At 41.8% G+C, this 21,368-nt stretch overlaps 2 protein-coding genes across 3 annotated transcripts; both read left to right on the forward strand.

Annotated features, from left to right (window-relative positions):
• The first annotated feature begins 432 nt into the window (after positions 1–432).
• Positions 433–2,397, forward strand: LOC139531981 (UDP-glucuronosyltransferase 2A1-like). The gene has a single exon (XM_071329049.1). It carries the CDS (start codon positions 591–593, stop codon positions 2,181–2,183), a length of 1,593 nt encoding a protein of 530 aa, XP_071185150.1. The 5' UTR covers positions 433–590; the 3' UTR covers positions 2,184–2,397.
• An 11,510-nt stretch (positions 2,398–13,907) lies between these two features.
• Positions 13,908–21,333, forward strand: LOC139532000 (uncharacterized). 2 transcript variants are annotated; one of them, XM_071329083.1, is made up of 7 exons: positions 13,908–14,084; positions 17,332–17,397; positions 17,849–17,881; positions 19,485–19,613; positions 20,026–20,142; positions 20,632–20,739; positions 20,975–21,333. In XM_071329083.1, the coding sequence occupies exons 1-7, from the start codon at positions 13,950–13,952 to the stop codon at positions 21,035–21,037; spliced, it is 651 nt and encodes a 216-aa protein (XP_071185184.1). In that variant the 5' UTR covers positions 13,908–13,949; the 3' UTR covers positions 21,038–21,333. The 2 variants fall into 2 exon arrangements, with proteins under 2 accessions (XP_071185184.1, XP_071185185.1); XM_071329084.1 differs by lacking the exon at positions 17,849–17,881.
• The last annotated feature ends 35 nt before the right edge of the window (positions 21,334–21,368 follow it).

Genomic DNA, 21,368 nt, shown 5'->3' on the forward strand with positions numbered 1-21,368 from the left:
CCCTCTTATGTAGCTTATAGTTTGTCAATGTCTGCTAATAATGTCAGTAAATCAATGTCACAAAATCCAGAAAAACCTGATCCATTTATAGTGCACTACTTTTGACCAGGACCCATCGAGCTCTCATCAAAAGTAGTGCTCCATAAAGGGGATAGGGTGCCATTTGGGACAAATCCAGAGTGTCTCAGCCCATTTGTTTCTCCCCTCTGCCATAACAAAACTCTCCTGACTAATTTCCTGTGCCTACATTCCTGCCCAGGATTTTGGGGGAGATTACCATTCTGCTGCCGACGCCTCTGTAAGATTTTAATCCCACTGGTACCTATTATGACTGAACAGTGTGCTGCTGGCAGGGCTTACAAGCAGCTAGCTGCTTGACTCTGGGTAGGGACAAGCAGGGTTACTGTCTGTGTGTGCTTGCCTTTACCTTTCACATCGAAAGATCAAGGCGGTGGCTCGCTTATCTGGTTTTATGTGACAGGAGGAATACTCTATAGTACTACAATACAGAGTTCAACTTCAGTTAATGATTGGTTGACTTTGGAAAGAGTTTTAAAAGGTGGTTTTCATCTTGTTTCCACACAGTCACGATGAAGCTGACACGGTACATCTCTGTGTTTGTGATCGCACAGTTATGTATCATAGGGAGAGTAAACTGTGGAAACATATTAGTTTGGCATACCGAAGGCAGTCACTGGATCAACCTCAAGCCAATATTGGACACTCTGATTGACAGAGGACACAGTGTTACAGTGCTGGTGCAGAGTTCCTCTGTATACATGGACCCCACGGAAAAGTCTCGCTTCAGCTACGAACCGTTCAACGTCTCCGTCTCAACGCAACAGATGAGCGATTTCTTTGAGGAGTTCATCCACTTTTACATGTACGAGATAGACCACCTGAGCTACTTGCAGATCCATTGGAAGGGGTATGATATTGTAAAAAGAGAATTAAAGTTTTGCTTACAGATATGTGACGGACTGCTGAGGTCAGAGACCGTCATGAGGAGACTGAGAGAGGCCAAGTATGATGTTATGTTATCCGATCCAATCTACCCCTGCAGTGACCTGGTGGCTGAGGATCTGGGCATTCCTTTGGTCTACTCCCTGCGCTTCTCTATTGCCCACATGTGGGAGAGGCTCTGTGGGCAGATGCCTTCTCCACCATCCTTTGTCCCTGGTGCCATGATCAAGTTAACCGACGAAATGAGCTTCACTGAAAGACTGTTGAACCTCCTCTTCTATGTGTCCCAGGACATGATGGCATACGGTTATTGGCAAGACATAGACGCCTACTACAGTGAGATTCGAGGGAAGCCATCGACCTATTGTGAAGTGATGGGCCAAGCTGACTTGTGGCTGATCCGGACATACTGGGACTTTGACTACCCTCGTCCTTTCCTCCCTAACTTCAAGTTTGTGGGGGGAATCCACTGCAAGCCTGCCAAGCCCTTACCAGAGGACATGGAGGAGTTTGTGCAGAGCTCTGGAGATGACGGCATTGTGGTGTTCACCCTCGGGTCCATGATCAAGAACCTCACCACAGAGAAAGGGAACATGATCGCCTCAGCCCTGGGGCAGATTCCCCAGAAGGTCCTGTGGAGGCTCAGTGGGGAGAAGCCTGAGACCCTGGCCCCCAACACCAGAGTCATGGACTGGATCCCGCAGAACGACCTGCTGGGTCACCCCAAGACCAGAGCCTTCATCACCCACGGTGGAACCAACAGCATCTATGAGGCCATCTATCACGGGGTCCCCATGGTGGGAATTCCTATGTTCGCTGACCAGCCAGACAACATGGTCCACATGAAGGCCAAGGGGGCCGCGGTCATCATGGACTTCAACACCATGAAAACCCAGGATCTGGTGGATGGACTCAACACTGTGATCAACGAGCCGTCGTATAAGGAGAACGCCTTGAGGTTGTCCAGGATCCACCATGACAGGCCCATCAGTCCCAAGGATGAGGCAGTGTTCTGGATAGAGTTCACCATGAGGAATAAAGGGGCCAAGCACCTGAGGGTCCAGGCCCACGAGCTCACCTGGTACCAGTACCACAGCCTGGACGTGTTCGCTTTCCTACTGGCCATCGTGATGCTGCTCACCCTCCTCTTCATCAAAACATGCCTCTTCTGTGTCCGGGGGTGCTGTTATAGAGCAAAGTCTAAAGGGAAGACAGAGTGACAGGTTCAACACCAGCATACTTCCATATTTTTCTGTCCTTAAATGTCTTTCTCCTTGTAAAGTGTTGAGACCAGTCTTTATAGTCTTACACTGTACATTTTTCTCAGATTATTCACTTAATTTCCAGTTGACTTTATCCCTGTCTTGATGTTATTGAAATTGATAGGCTTGATATTAATATAATTAAGTAATTGCTTAAAATTTCCCTCTGTGACATCGTCTGGAATTCTTGTCATTTTTAAGTAACCTATTACACTCAAGATCCTTCCACAACAGACACAAGAGAAAACAATCGATTTTACAGAAGGAAAGAAGGCAGTTAATTAAGAGGGAAAGAAAATAAAGAGACAGCAGAGAGGTGGGAGTGGGAAAGACCACAATAAATGGGACTCAATGAGCCGGTGAACACTGCAGTAATACACCAAGTTGCGCAATTAGACACAAGAAATCCCCCCACATTGAGTCATCATATAGACTTGGCCATGCTGACAGTCTCAGACTGGACAGTGTGTTCTGTTTTGTGTTTGAAACTGCAGTATCTGTTGGCAGGGCTAAAATCGAACATTGACCGCAAACAAGTCTCTGACCTTTGAATAGAGTTACAAACTTCAGCTGGTGACATTTTGAATTTCTGCCTCTAGGTGGGATAGTGGCCTTTGTGTGTGTGCGTGCACTTATTTGTGTCCTATTTCCTACGCATGTGTGAATTGTAAATGTGTTTTTTGCACCTCCCAACTCCCCCTGAGTCACTCTCGGAGAATGGGGTCACTGCCAGGGTCTGCCATAATGGAGCAATTAGGGTTAAGTACCTTGTTCAAGGGCACATCCGACAGATTATTTCACCTTGTCAACGCTGGAATTTGAACTAGCGACCTTTTGGTTACTGGCCCAATGCTCTAATCGCTAGGCGTACCTGCAGCCTATGTGTGTGTGCGTGTGTGTATGTGTGTGTTCGCAGCATGTTCACAACAACAAGAGGGAAATTCCGGCCTGTATTGAGTAGCATGAACCGGTATTAACCCCTATGTTCAGTTTTTGTTCAGCCGCAAGACCTAGAATGAGTCAGAAGTTTAGAAAGCCTAAAATCCATACTCTAATCTTTGACATACTCGAGCCATAGAAAACGCCTTCCACTCGTTAAGCCCACGTGAGGGTAAACCCTCCTCAGAAGACCTCTAATGATTTCCTGTATCAAAACATTAAAGACTACGATTCTGAAAGAGCTCAAATTCAGGAGGTATTGATTTGAATTAGTAATCCTCTTCGCTAAGCCCTTAATATTGTGCGTACTAAGCACCCCACAGGCTTGACTAATGCAGAGCGAAGCTCAGCAGCACACCTCTCACACCACTTTCTATCATCTCCGGCAGCTCGTCTGCTGCTTCCGATTCCATTGAACATAATTGCCTGTGTTGATGATTGAGTAGGTGGAGATGGAGCACACTGCATACTAAAGATGACTAATTGCCTAAGTGGCACTGGAACTGTCGGAAGGGCATCAACAACAACAAAAAAACGCTAAAACATACAGAGTGACTCACTCCAAGTAGACGAAGTAGAAATGTTGAGCTGTTGGCTACACTTGAAAAAAATATACACATAATTGTTTGGCTATTATGTGAGCCTCTTAATCAGGCAGACCAGCTTCACATTATGCATTTACATATAGTACTTCAATTATATTTATTACAGCACATACGGTATTGAGTACCACATTATGAGTCATAAAACCCGGTAATGGCTCCAATCATTTTTTCACCATTCATTTTTCAATCTGGAATTTTAGAACTACTTCATATAAGGTCTGTTTCGTGTAGGCTTACCCTGGCGTGACGTTTTGATAACCGCGCAAATCCCTCGGACAAGGTAACTACTATCAATAATAAGCTTTGCAAAAAAAAAATTGTCAACTGAGGCAAACATATTGATAAAACTCACCATGCCCGAGAGAGAATTACACGGCTATCAAAATGTCACGCCAAAGTAAGCCTACACCACACACACAATTCATTCGATTTTCTGGTAAAAATGCACGATGTGAAAAATGAATGGCGGGTCCTGAGTTTACCAAACATTAGGATCATCTTCCTAATATTTGAGTTACTCTACAAGGCGTCGAAAGTGTTCCACAGGGATGCTGACCCTTGTTGACTCCAATGCTTCCCACTGTTGTGTCATGTTGGCTGGATGTCCTTTGGGTGGTGAACCATTCTTGATACACACGTGAAACTGTTAAGCGCAACAACAAAAAACAGCAGTGTTGGAGTTCTTGAAACAAAACCGGTGCGCCTGGCACCTACTACCATACCCCGTTCAAAGACACTTAAATATCTCGTCTTGCGCATTCACCCTCTAAATGGCACATATACACAATCCATGTCTGTTGTCTCAATGCTTAAAAATCCTTCTATAACCTGTCTCCTCCCCTTCATATTCACTGATTGAAGTGGATTTAACAGGTGACATCAATAGGAGATCATAGCTTTCACCTGGATTCACCTGCTCAGTCTATTTCATGTAAAGAGCAGGTGTTCTTAATGTTTTGTACACTCCGTGTAGCGTATTCTGTATATACGGTATAGAGTTTCCAGGGAGGAAGGGAGGAGGCCATTCCCCCAGTTACAGATCATAAACTAGTGCTAATAAGGCCCTCGCCACTTTAATGAGTCAAAGTATAGTGGCTGAGGACATTCCTGCTCATTCCACCCATTTAACAAAACAACTATCTGCCTCCTAGTTGCAGCCCACTCACAGCTCAACTATGGTCATTAAAGTAATGAGAGAGAGCACATGCTTAATGACTTGCTACCCGGATGGTTTGGTTTGTCGGTCAAAAGCACTGTGTTGTCAGTGGGGCGTTTTTCACTGACAAGGAAACGGACTAAACGTAGGGAACCTTAAGAAGGAAAAACTGTTGTTATCACAGTGGACCACAAGTGTGCACTGAGTGACTCAGCGGTGAATGACGCTCGCAAGTGGTCATTCAAAGATAGGCACATGGCTGAGTTGAGCTTCGCAACAACTCTCATGGTTTACTACAACAGGGTCTGTTTCCCCTCCATGGAAACGACAACACATTGAGAGTCTCCCCAGGCTTCCAGACTTAGTCAGAGGAAGGCTATTAGTAGTCAGAGGAAAGTGCCTCCCCCCTAACCCACCTCACTGTGTTTATTTCACATATTTGAATGAGTGACATTAAATTTGCCAAGTACCACACAGTTCGCCTGCCAAATATTACTCCAGCCACAGCTGTTTGCTAACACACTCTTTGTGTGGCTAGCTCCACACAATAATTTCAATAATAGGCTCAGATCAAGCACAACACTTTGTCATTACCCGTTACCCATATAAACAAGCAACTAGCTCAAGAGTAGAGTCTGCGATCAGGGGCTTATGTGCCAACAGCTCCTTGTTTACAGATAGAAGATGGAGAAACGTGCAATTCATACATCCAAGACACTTATGTATCTCTCCGTCTAATGAGGTCCATTAATGGTTAGAACTCCATGGGTAAACTGAATAAATATGGAGAATTCTTTGGCGGCAGTAGGAACTGTGTGCTGCTGATGAATTCGGAACAGGTTGCCTTGTCATCTACGGGCTGTTGATTTTCACCCAGATCTCTGCCAAACTGTTTCTTAACAGTCCTCCAACAGCTGCTCACACTCCTCCATGGCGCAAGAGGCAGGTACACTTAACAACCACACGGATTAAACATTGTTAATTAAACGGATTCAACGTTGTAAAAAATTCTCTGTCCTGTTTTGAAATATGTAACTAATGTACAGTATCCATATTAGGACAGCTTCAGTCTCAGGGGGACTATTTTCCTTATTCCTTATTCTAAGGAATATTCTTATTCTAAGCAGACACAAACTATCGAATAAAGATACAGTAGAATACCATGTTGTTTAAAATAGATGGGACCAGGAAACTACGCTTTTTTAGTATGCAGATGGTGTACTGTATCAGACTATATGACAGACAGTTTTGGTTCAGCTCTGAAATGGAACACAAACACAGACAATCAGATTTACGTGGAGGAAGAGGGCCATTCTCAGTCGTTCCCCTGTGAAATGACAACATTGCTTTATTTCAGGAGTTTCCATTTTTGTGCTGTCTCAACTGACACACTGACTAATGATAACGTGTGCTGCACATTCTAAAGAGGCTTTGTTTGACACATAGGAATCAGTGCTTGAAGTGGAAAGAAATAGGTGCTGGTACTTTTTACATTTAGGTGCCAGTACTCATCATATTTTAAGCCAATATTCTATAAGAGGTGCCAGTACTCAAGCAGTATAAAATTAGAAGTGCCCGTAATCAGTACCTGTGTGCTCCAGCCCAATTCAAACACTGATAGGAATGAATTTCTGTAATGTTAGTGCATGGTGGAAATGTAACCTACTATGTGTGTTTGTTAACACCTGGATATTTACGCCCTCTCTGGCTCAGTTCACCACTAAACACAATCTTTTGTGGTGCATGTAAGAGGTTAAAGTGAAACTCCATGAAGAGATTTGTATAGTATATAAAGTAATGCCTCTTCATATCCTATCTCCCCTCAGGAGATAGACGGGTATTACACATCTCTCCATTTTTCTCTCTCCTCTCATCAAAGGGTTGCCTTCCACCCTGAATGGCATTGTTTGCCTTCAACTCCTTGCTGCCATAGTAACGCCAGCAGAATGACTGGATTATAAATTGGCGGAGATAGTGAGGGGGCGTGACCTTCACGCTGTCTGTTGCACACATACACACACACACGCGCAGGGATAATGCCAGAGATCACCCAAATGTGTCCGATTGTTTAATAACAATTTTCCTCCCTGAGTCATTACCTGCAAACACAGACATTCATAAGCTCTGAAGAGTGTTGAGTATTGACTGAGATAGACACACAGCCGTTGCCTCCAAGGGTAAACTCTCTCCCTATGATACCCTTCACTTTGAGAGAGGGAGAGGGCGTAGTGTGTGTGTGTGTGTGTGTGTGTGTGTGTGTGTGTGTGTGTGTGTCCCTCTGGCGTTGCAGTACATAGAAGTGAATAATGATTTATGTCTACATGTTTGGAGCTGTCAGGGAAATGCCAGAACATCATGACATTCCAGCAGAGCCTCCCGGCTGCTCCAAATTACCCCTTCCTTCATTCATAATCTGGTAACCTGACTCTCTCGTACTCTCTCTGGCTGCGTCGCAAATGGTACCCTATTCACAACAAAGCACACTACCTTCGACCAGGGCCCATGGACCCTTCTCAGGGAGGATTCACTATCATATTCACGCTCAAATTGGAAACGAATTTGTAGTTCTGTCAGAAGGAACAGAATGGGAACTGAGCCTTATTTCATCTGTGGTCTGTGAGAGAGGAGACTGCTGATATTCTAAAGGGGGGCTTTGATTCTAGGAAGGCAAGATAGACGCTAGAGGAAAGATGAATGAACTGACGTTAGCTAGCCATTGATGAGTATTTAAACACACTGCAGTACCAACTTTGACAATTAGTCTCAGTCCACCAAACTTGCTGGCGTAGGGGCACAGGCATAGTCACAGAGGTGATGTTGAAAGAGAGGGCGAGACAACAAGCTCTCCTTGTCCAATGACGGATGCACAAATTATGCCACAGACGCCTGTGCCGTGTGTTTTCTTTCAGGCTCGTCCTTGAGTTTCTCATTTTTTTTCCACTTGAAAGGAGGCTATGTGATTCACGCTTCTCTCACACCTCTGCGGGAGTAGCCACTCGCAAAAAGTGACACAGCTCTTTGGAGGAATATTGATTGTGATTCCCGACTCACGAGCGAGACGCTAGCCTAGGCTGCAAACAGGGGCCCGCAAAAAAAGGGAAGAGAGAAAAGGGTGTTCGCTTAAACCTGAGTAGGCTATACTGGGATTAGTACCTGCACAACACAAACAGGGCTGAGGCACACCAGGCCAGAACTGTTAATGCTCTTGCTCTTTACACACACACACACACACACACACACACACACACACACACACACACACACACACACACACACACACACACACACACACACACACACACACACACACACACACAGCATTGGCATTTAGGGAGAATGGTGCCATTCTTTGGCCAGTAGAGTATGGTGAGCCAAATAGAGGGCTGGTTGGGAGAGCTTATGCCTAGAGGCACCAGGGGGCTCATTGACCATAGCTGGACCAATTCACTTTCCATTGGGAGCCCTCTCATAGCCTCAAAGAGCCAAGTAAACACACACACATACAGATGCATTGGCACACACGGGTGTACACACTCACACACGGGTGTACACACACACACACACACACACACACACACACACACACACACACACACACACACACACACACACCAGCTCTCTATAAAGTGACTGATTTATATCCATTTGCTTTCCATTTGCAGTGAGATTGCACAGTAAACCACATCCTGCCACAGTCTTTCAGCACCAGCCCACCACTATCCATCTCACACTGAACAGGCTTACGCTGCATGGGGAGAATGGATGGTCTCCCAAATGAGATGTCTCACTCCATTCCTGTTGTCTGAAAGCATTAAAAAAGAAACCTTATTTTTGACCTGCAGAGTTTGTTGACACGGTGAATATAAGTATGTACAGTATGTGAATACATAACCCAAAATGTGTCTTGATTCCATTTCCAAAACAAAAGCAAGTTCCCTTCCAAACTATTGTCAAACTGATGGATGGTAAGTGCATGTTAGATGAAACGTTAAAAAATGTCGCAAGTAATACAATAATAGAGTAAATTGTACGGTTAGCCCTCATAAAATGTATGTTTGAGTTTTCATAGTTCACTTGGGTTACATTCCAGTCTAAGCAAGGCTTCCAAAATTGCCATTGTTTTTCACTCTGCCATGTCTCCCTTTGCTGGACTGTCAGTCCATCTCCAATCCTCCCGATATTTATGCTTAGTAAAGAAGAGAAACACTGCATCACTAATATCATAGTCCTACCTGTACCTTATTTGTTTCTATTTTCCCATGCTTACCTGTCAGGTACCACCTACTTGGCATATCATGTATACAGGGCCTAGTGAAAGTGTACACACCCCTTACACAGTCTTCACATTTTGCTGCCTTAAAATTTAATCTAAAAAGGGATTAAATAAATAAGAAATCCTACAAATCTACACAACTTGCTCCACAAGTGAACGAAAGTTATAGAAAATATAATAACAAAGATGCCTTGATTGCATATGTCTTCACACCCCAGAGTTAATGCTTTGTGGAAGCACCTTTGGCAGCCATTAGAGCTGTGAATCATTTTGAATAAGATTCTCCAAAACTCTTAGGGCAACATATATACATTGCATTTGTCAAAATTGCTCAAGCTCAGCAAACTTTCTTGGGTATAATTTATAGACCGCAATATTCAAACATTCTCCGATTTTCTCCGATTTTTAAGCACGTTTAAGTCAGCACTGAGACTATACCACTCAGAAAGCCATCTGGTGTATCTTTGGCATGAACATTTGTGTAATTGTCTTGCTGAAAAATACAACTCTATCCCAGGGTTAGGTTTTCAGAATACTGAGGCGAGTTTTCCTCTAACTTATTACCTGCACTTGGCTCCATGTAATATTTATTTTGATCCTGACATACTCCCCAGTCCCTGCTGATGACAAGCATAACATGATGATGCCAATACTTGAAAATACAGAGGGTTTCACTCTGTGTTGTGTTTTATTGGATTTGACCCTACATGAACTTCACATGTGATCACGTGTAGTTAATGTTAATGTGATAACATGAAACTACACGTGACAACAGTGTGTATATATTTTATATATATATATTTGGCCATTACTACTATAGTCCATAGAAACGCATTGAATAACACATTCATAAACGGCAAAACAAACAGTCAAAAAATAAATCATAAGGAATAAGATGTTGAAGTGTCTGTCCTATATCAAGGAGATATAAGAAAGCTCAGGAAATATATATATTTTTTGGACACATATTTAACCACTTTTTTTTGATGGCACAAACTACTTCCATACTTCCATTCTGTCACGACTTCTGCCGTCACCGGCTTTCTAGCCACCGCAGCTCCATTTTTCATTTATCCATTTGTTTTGTCTTGTTCCCTGCACACCTGGTTTTCATTCCCCAATCACACGACATGTATTTATTCCTCTGTTCCCCCTCGTGTCTTTGTGTGAGATTGTTTTGTGTCTATTTTGACGTGCTATATTGGTAGGCGTTTATTCCGTATTTTATTTCACGAGGTATGTTTATTTGTCTGTACAATATTATTGTGACTGTTTGCGCGTTTGCACTTTTGCCTTATTGGCTGGAGGTTGACGCAGTGGCGTCCGTCCGTCTGTTGGTTTCTCCTGCCTAAATAAAGTGTGCGCCTGTTCACAACTCTCTGCTCTCCTGCACCTGACTCCGCTCCCAGTACGCACACCATTGACACATTCATTTTTTAAATCGATACCAGGCAGTGGTGTAAAGTACTTTAAAGTACTACTTAAGTCGTTTTTGGGGGTATCTGTACTTTACTATTTATATTTTTGACTACTTTTACTTCACCACATTCCTAAAGAAAATAATGTACTTTTTACTCCATACATTTTCCCTCCGTACATGTTTTTTGTGAGAAGACAGATTTTCGGGATGTCGTCTTGGTCTATCAAACAGTGATGGAGCTCTGCCACTTTCCACCGCAGATGCGGTATCTCTAGTTAACAAATATGGATTTTGATGGGGATTGTTTTATTATGTTCATTAGATTGACGGGTGCATCAATCGCTCTTCAGGATATAAACTTCCACTATGTTCAGTATTTTCCAATCATTGCTCAATATAATTTAACATAATTTTCTAGTCAAGAGGAACATGGATAGAAGGATAAATACCCCTCTTTCCTTCCTTTCTCACTCACTCACGCACTCACTCTTTCCATCCTTTCATACACCTTCCTTCAAACAGGGTCCTTACTGTATTCTCCTGCAATTTTCACATCAGGACATTCATCCATTATGGCATGTTTTGTTTTTATGGCCAAATAAAACTTCTAGACAGGCCCCCTTACAATCATTCACTTGGACACAGCCACATGCTTGCCACATTTTTTTTTTTTAAACAAACAAAATATCGGAGGAAATCGAATGGGACAAAAACACACCAGCATAAATAATGTGTTGGCAAATGTACCACCACTGTAGTTTCCTTACAACTGCCCATTGTGACTTACTGTAGACAAACCCCTTACATTTATTGATGTACTTCTGGAAATGAAAGACTATAGTATAGCCCTGTTTATACGTGGTGCTAAGGTACACCCTTTGTCCTGATATTGTCCACATTTTTAGACAGGTGTAGACGGTTAAAAGACACATTTTGATCTGATTGTGATCAGATGTTCCTTACCACCTCCAGATGGAGCAAGGCACGCATTGCATCTGGATATCAATCAAGTGTAAACAGATCTGGATGGTCAAACCATTTAAATCCTCATTATACTGGCCTTTAAAATCATTGACAGGTAGCACCATTGATTTATGGCATCAGTAACTGTGTTAAAATAAGTAAATCCAGATTATTTTGAAAGAATATTTGTCAAATAATTTGCATACAGGGAGGCACCAGCTAATGTGGTAACAATGCGGACACGGTGGATGGATGAGAGACACATTTTAATAGACGTGACAAACCTTGATCAAACTGGATCATATTGATCAGATCACAAAACACACGTTAGCTCAAAGTGTAAGCAAAGTTTGTGTGGTGCAAACCAACAGAAAGGGTTTAGACGGGCCGTCTGGGATAAAGAACCACATGAAAATATATAAATACATTTATGTCACTAGGGCGAGGTAGAGCAGTATAAACCCAGAACTTTATCTCTGGCAGATCAAAAAGTGAAACCAACTCAAATCTGCTTCTCTTTTCCTGGATATCCTTAACTTCTTACGGCTAGGGGTTCCGCTAGCGGAAAAGGCAGAGCACGAAATATTTAACTTCCATACATTCACAAGTGCAATACACTAAATTTAAGCTTAACTTCTTGTTAATCTACCCATCGTGTCCGATTTCAAAAAGGCTTTACAGCGAAAGCACACCATATGATTATGTTAGGTCAGAGCCTAGTCACAAAAACACATACAGCCATTTTCCAGCCAAAGAGAGGAGACACAAAAAGCAGAAATAGAGATAAAATTCATCACTAACCTTTGATGATCTTCATCAGATGGCACTCATAGGACTTCATGTTAAACAATACATTTATGTTTTGTTCGATAAAGTTCATATTTATATCCACAAATCTCGGTTTACATTGGCGCGTTATGGTCAGTAATGTTGTGCATCGAAAACATCCAGCGAATTTTCAGAGAGCCACATCAATTTACAGAAATACTCATCATAAACTTTGATAAAAGATACAACTGTTATGCACAGAATTAAAGATATACTTCTCCTTAATGCAACCGCTGTGTCAGATTTCAAAAAAACTTTACGGAAAAAGTGCACCATGCAATAATCTGAGTACGGCGCTCAGACACAAAAACAAGCCACACAGGTACCCGCCATGTTGTGGAGTCGACAGAAGTCAGAAATAGCATTATAAATATTCACTTACCTTTGATGATCTTCATCAGAATGCACTCCCAGGAATCCCAGTTCCACAATAAATGTTTGTTTTGTTCGATAAAGTCATTTATGTCCAAATACCTCCTTTTTGTTAGCGCGTTTAGTTCACATTCCAAACTCACGAGGCCAGGCAAACGTTCAGACGAAAAGTCCCAAAAGTTATATAACAGTTCGTAGAAACATGTCAAACGATGTATAGAATCAATCTTTAGGATGTTTTTAACATAAATCTTCAATAATGTTTCAACCGGAGAATTCCTTTGTCTTTAGAAATGCAATGGAACGCAGGTCGCTCTCACGGCCATGCGCGTGACCAGCTCATGGCACTCTGCCAGACATCTGGTTGAAACAGCTCTCATTTTCTCCTCCTTCACAGTAGAAGCCTGAAACAACGTTCTAAAGACGGTTGACATCTAGTGGAAGCCTTAGGAAGTGCAATATGACCCAATAGACACTGTATATTAGAAAGGCAATGAGTTGAAAAACTACAAACCTCAGATTTCCCACTTCCTGGTTGGATTTTTCTCAGGTTTTTGCCTGCCATATGAGTTCTGTTATACTCACAGACATCATTCAAACAGTTTTAGAAACTTCAGAGTGTTTTCTATCCAAATCTACTAATAATATGCATATATTCGCTTCTGGGCCTGAGTAGCAGGAAGTTTACTCTGGGCACGCTTCTCATCCGAACGTGAAAATGCTGCCCCCTATCCCAGTGAGCCACCAATCTCTCAAGTGCTGTCAAACGAGATTTGACTTAACTCATTTGACTGATTCTCTCTCTCTCTCTCAGCAGTTACAGTATGTGACAATAAAACATATTTATTTTATATTGCTCTATTTTTTTTAAGCATCAGTGGAAAAGGACTTTCATGTGCCGTCCGGACTGGTACGGGGGAGGTGGGGGTGGTTATTGGGGGAGGCCCTTCAGATGGCTGACATGTTTTTGGAGAACCGCAGAGCCGATAGCTGGCGTAGAATGCTGGGCTGCGGTGTGGTGTGATGCTGTCTGTCTGTGTGAAGCTGAAGCTGGCATGGCCCTCCCTTCCTCTGTTCTTCTGCATCTGGTCCTCATTAGGTTAGGAGCGGATGGTATAAAGCAGGGAGCTGACGGGGGCTGGGCCTCAGTGCCTGGACCTGCACCATCATGGAAGCTGCTCTTTGGGTGTGCCTTAGTCTGCTCTGTCTGCAGGGCAGTTTTCTCCAGCTCACACATGGTGCAGACTGCACTGGGACATCACAGGTGCAAGACTGTGTCAATGGGCAGACCACCGGAGGAAAGGTAAGGGATTGGGGCCCCAGGTTACAGTTGTAGGTTTGTTGTGTTTTGTGGAGGAGCTCCTATGGTCAGGTAGATGGAGTTCAGAAGTGTTGGTGCTAGAAGTGTTTTTTTCTTTTTTTACAAGCTATTCAAAACACTTCCCCAGACTCTGCAGTAGCAAAATTAGCTCAGAAGCCAAAGGAAGCCAATAACTGCTATGAATGCTCTTGTGTTTCCATTGAGTGTGTGCTGAGTTAAAAACAACCCACTTTGGGTTATTTGGTGACCCAGCACTGGGTAAATACTGGACAAAACACACGCTGGGTTATTTTGACCCAGCCAGTTGGGTTGTGTGAATAACTTTTGTGGCTTTCAGATAATTGTTTTTGGCCACCTGGAAGAGTACATATCATTCCTGTTCATCATGTTACGTTTTACACTGCAAATTTCATAATATCTTTTATTTACATATCCCAACACTGGGACTCTTGAGGAACTCATACACTTGTGTACGCCTCATTAAAAGCTTCAAAAGTGTTAGTGTTCAACCTTAACATGTGATAACAACAGAACAGATGAGCTACAATTACATTTACTCTCACTGGTTGCCAAAAATAACTATCTGAAAGCCACGCCCTTACTAAGCCATGCCTCTAGTCTTCTGAGCTGACACGCTGGGGCATATCTGAATAACCCAGCACCAATAACCCAGCACCCAGCATCAATAACCCAGCAGTTTTTTAAAGAAAACAACCCAACTAAGTGACCCAATGCCTGCAACCTAGCAGTTGGGTCAACCAAACAATCCAGCATTTTTTTGAAAGTGTGTGTGTGTGCGCGTGTGTGTGTGTGACACAGTGGTATGGTGGCTGAGCATGTCATATTTTGGATGGAACACATGCATGGATTTAAATAGAGTTAAACATTCCAGTAACTTGGAAACATACACTTATTTTAGTCAGGAACAAAGTTTCATTGTAACCTATTCTATTACCCTCAATGGAACAAACTCTCAGACTTTTAATGTGGCCACAGAGCTGTTTGAGCTGCATATTTGCGGTCGACATTCTTTGTGGACATTCCCCATGTTCTGTCCAACGCAGTTACTTTCATCTGGCCAATACATACAGCAGATGTATGAAAGATTTTCTTTCTCATTGCATTTTGATGTGTTAATTTCTGTCATTTCTGTAATTCTCATTTGTAAAAGAGACATTGGTCTCAGTATAACTCCCTGATAAAATAAAGGTTAAATACATTTAAAAAAAGAAAGATGCAGCATTTCAAAAGAGGATTTTCACCAACAACATGGAAGACTGAGTCAAGTATTCTTTACCGTGTGGGAAAAATAGGTTTTATGTGTTTTGTGTGTAATTACACTATTACAGTATGTGCAATTATTTAAACTTCAGATGTGGTTGGACTGACTCCCAGTTGCCTTAGGCAGCATTTTTGAAGAAATCTATTCTTTGAAAAAGTTTATTTGCCTGTCCTTTTTCCCACCAAGGTCATTGTGAATGTGGATAATGGAATATAATACATTACCGGGTTAGTTCATGGTGCTCGTCAACAACTAGCACAGAACAAAATGGACTATACAGAAAGTTTTAAAAATAGATTTAAAAAAAAGAGCAGGGCGCCTCAATGTAATGAGGGATATGTGACCCTGAAGAGCACACTTTGTGCACTGAGTGTGAAGTGGATACAGGGCATGTACTGACCTTCGTACAAAGTATTGTATACTATATTAGGACAACAGAATATGCTTCAGGGCGAGATACAGTGCATTCGGAAAGTATTCAGGCCTCTTTACTTTTTCCACATTTTGTTACGTTACAGACTTATTTTAAAATTGATTAAATTGATTTTATTCATCATCAATTTACACCAAATACCCCATAATGAGAAAGTAAACACAGGTTTTTAGAAATGTTTGCAAATACTTTGTTGAAGCACCTTTGGCAGCGATTACAGCCTCAAGTCTTCTTGGGTATGACACCACAAGCTTGGCACATCTGTATTTGGGGAGTTTCACCCATTCTTCTCTGCAGATCCTCTCAAGCTCTATCAGTTTGGAAGGGGAGCATCGCTGAACAGCTATTTTTAGGTCTCTCCAGAGATGTTAGATCAGGTTCAAGTCCGGGCTCTGGCTGGGCCACTCAAGGACATTCAGAGACTTGTCCCAAAGTGTTGTCTTGGCTGTGTGCTTAGGGTCGTTGTCCTGTTGGGCTGTCATGTGCCTTCTACTAAAGAGTGGCTTCCGTCTGGCCTCTCTACCATAAAGGCCTGATTGGTGGAGTGCTGCAGAGAAGGTTGTCCTTCCGGAAGGTTCTCCCCTCTCCATAGAGGAACTCTGAAACTCTGTTAGAGTCTTGGTGGTTCCAAATTTCATCCATGTAAGAATGATGGAGGCCACTGTGTTCTTGGGGACCTTAAATACTTCTGGTACCCTTCCCCAGACCTATACCTCAACACAATCCTGTCTCGGAGCTCTACGGACAATTCCTTTTGACCTCATGGCTTGGTTTTTGCTCTGACATGCACTGTCAACTGTGGGATCTTATATAGACAGGCTTGTGCCTTTCCAAATCATGTCCAATGAATTTAATTTATCACCGGTGGACTCCAGTCAAGTTGTAGAAACATCTCAAGGATGATCAATGGAAAAAGGATGCACCTGAGCTCAATTTCGAGTCTCATAGCAAAGGGTCTGAATACTTATGTAAATAAGGTATTTCAGTTTTTATTTTTTTTTATTTTTTTTGCAAAAAATTCCAAACCTGTTTACACTTTGTCATTATGGGGTATTGTGTGTATATTGATGAGGGGGAAAAATTATTTAATCCATTATAGAATAAGGCTGTAGTGTAACAATATGTGGAAAAAGTCAAGGGGTCTGAATACTTTCCAAATGCACCGTATGTTTAAGGAGGGGACGTACACTGTGAAAAGGCACACAGTACAAACTCTGTTTTCCTATATGTTCTAGTAAAGCCTGAACTCCTACAATATGGTCACTGTTTTCCCTTACTCATCCTGTCAGGATATGGTGTATGAATTGTCTCAATTAACCGATGGTAACACTTTACATTAAGTTACTGTTATACCTTTCTAATAAGAATGTAATTCTGCAAGTAACGACATACAAACATGTTGTAACATATCAATTTAGTAATTGTTTAGTAATTGCATATGAGTGGGTTCGAGGTGTTATTATTACGTAAGTGGAATAAAGAATACATGTTGTTAAAATGATCATCTCCTTCAGAATGACGGGCTTCTGCGGCTGATTCCATCTGCTCCAAGAGAGACCCATACCCAGACAAAGCCACAGGTATACGAGCCTCCCTCCCCACAAAGACATCCTACTACAGTCTGCTCTCTGTCACAGAGGACTCCTACCTTGTACTGGATTACTTTCCACTCTGGGTTTGTGCATGCAAGACATATCGCTGTATGGTAACTCCCCAGGAGGAATATGATTCCAACAAGACACTAAGATCAATGCAACTAAAACGCTTGTCCCACAATATTGAATATTGATATTAAATATAGATTCACCAAAGTTGCTCAGACATCTGTGTATAAGACAGGATACAGGACTATATACTTCTTTACCAACACAGTCGCAGGCACACACACACACACACACACACACACACACACACACACACACACACACACACACACACACACACACACACACACACTAACATTTATTGAAGGCATTTATTTTCTCCCAAATTGCATTAATTAATTATTTACATTTTTCTTTTGCCCAACAGAGAGGACGACTTGGGGCACACTCTGTACTTGGTGTAAGACATTTATATAAATCCTGCTGCTTACAACTGAAAAACAAAACAACACAACCAATTAGCCTACTTTAACTATACACTGTAAAAAAAAATGTCCAGTAATTTTTACAGTAAATTACTGCTCAGTATCCAGTAGGTCGCGGTAAATGTACGGTGCAATACTGGCAGCACAGAAGACAGTAAATTACTGTAGATTTACAGGACCTTTACTGAAACACAAATTTACAGTATATTACCGTAACACCTGACTACAGCAACATGCTGTCATTCTAGAATTGACAGTGCCTTACTGGAAGCACAGTGGTTAGTAAACTATTGCAGATGTACAGTGCAGGAAGCTATTGCCAATGATTGGCAGTATTTCTATTACATGTATTTCATATGAGTATTTGAATAGTTTAAATATCTATTTTGTATTTAACTGGCCTGAAATACAATTCATGTATTTTGTAACAGTTTATTAAGAATACATACATTTGGTATTTTCTAATACAAAAATAAACTTGCAAGTAGCCCGCATAACTACATAATGTCCAGCAGTGTTCATTTTTAAATTGACATTGGTCATTTAGCAGACGCTCTTGTCCAGAGGGACTTACAGTCAGTGTATTAAACTAATGTTGATAAAAAAACATGTCATAGCAAGTAAAAGGTTTATGTAACCGTTACTGAGAAAGTTGTTGTAATTAAGAATACATTTGTCTTCAAGGTATTGTGTATTTGTAACAAGATACCTTTTAAAGTATCCTTACCCATCTCTTGCTAGTGCCATGTTTGTTACTGTAATATTCACAATAACTTGCCACCAGCTTCTTTTAAGTTACTGTAAAATCAGAGCAATCATACAGTACAACAGTAACATTTGCCTGCTGTAGACTAAATAAGTATAGTGTACTGTAATTGTAATATTGAAATTTCACTAATTACATTGGTGCAAGCAGGTTGGCTGCTAGGTATTTGGATTTTACAGCATATTTATGAATATTTAAGCATTTTATATCACTTGCACTTCTAAAGGCCGAAACAATGGCTTCCAAACAGGTCATGATTACAGGGCAAAATAGACCAAAATGACTTGGCAAAACACTCAACCAGTAAAGGTTTAAGACTTGCTGCTACTCTGATCTGTCCCCTATACACATTAGTTGTTTGGGCACTACTACCACATATCAGTTTAATTGGTACAGCATTCTCACTAGCGGATGCAACAAATATAGCCACGTACAAGGCATGCCTCTAAATATGTTAATAAGCCAGAGTCTTTCTTCATCCATAACATTTTCCCAAAATGTACCATAATTCACAGTATGCTGCTATAAACAGCAAAACAGGTAATACAGTACTTTACTGTAAAATTGTATCGTAAAATAAAGAATATAATTTTACAGCAGTGTAGCGGAATGCCAATAAGCCCCTCCCCATAATGCATTGCTCTTTAAAGTACTGTAATATAGAATTACAGTAGCTAACTGTAAATATGTTGCTGTACATTTACAGCAATGTGTTACATTGTACATACTGTAGTTATACAACACTATTGTATTGCTGAAGCCACAGTGCTGGCTCCACGTTCATCAACAATGCCTCATTTATTTCTGAATAGAAGTGGAAAGATGACAACATACCGGCGGTCGTGCCGTTGGACAGACAAAAGAAAGAGTTGGGGAAGCACTCCAGCCTTCCTGGGTCCTTCTCGACTAAGGGCTTCCCCAACACACTCATCCAAGTTCAGGTAACGCTGGAGACAGGGAGGGAGACGAACAGAGGGAGAGGTCTCAAATGATCCAATGGGCTGTTGTGTTGTAATTTTTGTGATCCCTTAAAAACAGCAGCATAAGAAAGAATGCGATGGATGGTGTACTGTAGTTTCTTATCCCGAGTTGTTTTCGTGAAGCACTTGGTATGCTACAGTGGGGGCTAGTGTCATTTTAAATAGAATAGGCTCATTGTAAAGTCTGAGACGGAATAAATGGAACCGCATCAAACACATCAAAGACGTGGTTTCCATGTGTTTGATACCGTTTTATTTATCCATTCCAGCCATTATTATGAGCCGTCCTCCCTTCAACAGACTCCTGTGTAACGTACAGTAGCCGGGCCACTTTTAGTTTCTAAATGATCCCCCGGGAATGTTGTTCCTCCAGACAGATCGGGCCAGGAGACACTTGGGCCAGTCTGGGACCAAGAAGAAGAACAAGCCTAAATCCAGAGTGGGATCTTTTTCTCTGCTCAGCAACAACAAACCCAGCTCCGCCATACAGGTATACAACATCGCCATGACAACCCAGGAGCAGACCATCACGTGATACCAGTCTATAGTTAATATCAGACATTTTTGTTTAGTGAGATTCTCAAACACACTGCTGACATGAGATATGGGCTCCCGAGTGGCGCAGCGGTCTAAGGCACTGCGTCTCAGTGCTAGAGGCATCACTACAGACCCTGGTTCGATTCCAGGCTGTATCACAACCGCCCGTGATTGGGAGTCCCATAGTGCGGCGTACAATTGGCCCAGCCTCGTCCGGGTTAGGGTTTGGTCGGGGTAGGCCGTCATTGTAAATAAGAGTTTGTTCTGAACTGACTTGCCTAGTCAAATAAAGGTTTAATCAAATAAAATATATGTACGCTGTCCATATTAGGACAGCCTAAGTTTCAGCAGGAGTTATGGAGATGCTATCTTAGCGATACTTAGTCGACTTGCATTCAACATTGTATCATGGAAGTCTTACATCATGTTGTTGTTCTTCCAGGTAACCAGAGTACGGAGGAGTACGGAGAAGGAGAAGAAGAAAGGGAAGCCAAGAGGACGACCAGGAGCGTACTCTGCTATGGACGTCCCAGACAAACCTGAACCCTTGGTGAGGCCAATGTCCCCCTCCACATATCCCTCACCCCGAACCTGAGTCAACCAATCAATCACTTTTTTTGTGACCAGAGAGAAATTCTGCTTGCAAGCATGTTAAGAATGCAGAGTTCATACAAATAAGTTAAAAACCGCTAACACAAAAAAAAAGTTTCAAACCTGTTGTGTTAAATTCACCTCCATCTGATTTGTCACTCTAATCTAAACTAAATGTTTGATTCTTTCACCAGGGACAAAGGCGCAAGAGGAGCCCACAGAAGAAGAAACAGACCAAGAGAATTGTTTGTTCATAAACATTTCATTAAACAAGGGACTTTGCGGAAAGCCCTACTGCTTCAATAGTTCATAAACTGTACTTTATATCTTCTTCTCTTTGTAAACATATTGGTTTTACGTCATTTCTTCAATTTAACAATAATGTAATATATATAATGGAAACACATCCCTGAGGACAAGTATACATACAATACTTTTGAGAACCCCTTAAATATTCTCTTTTATTATAGATTTTGTTGTTGTTGGTCGATGGTGATTCTTTGGCAACTGTGCATATTATCAGGTTTAAATAAAGTAAACATGTATGAGAATACTTCATGAGAACTTTCCGCAACATAAGGCTACAGA

This window comes from Salvelinus alpinus, chromosome 10 (assembly GCF_045679555.1).
Source record: "Salvelinus alpinus chromosome 10, SLU_Salpinus.1, whole genome shotgun sequence".
NCBI classification, from domain to species: Eukaryota; Metazoa; Chordata; class Actinopteri; order Salmoniformes; family Salmonidae; genus Salvelinus; species Salvelinus alpinus.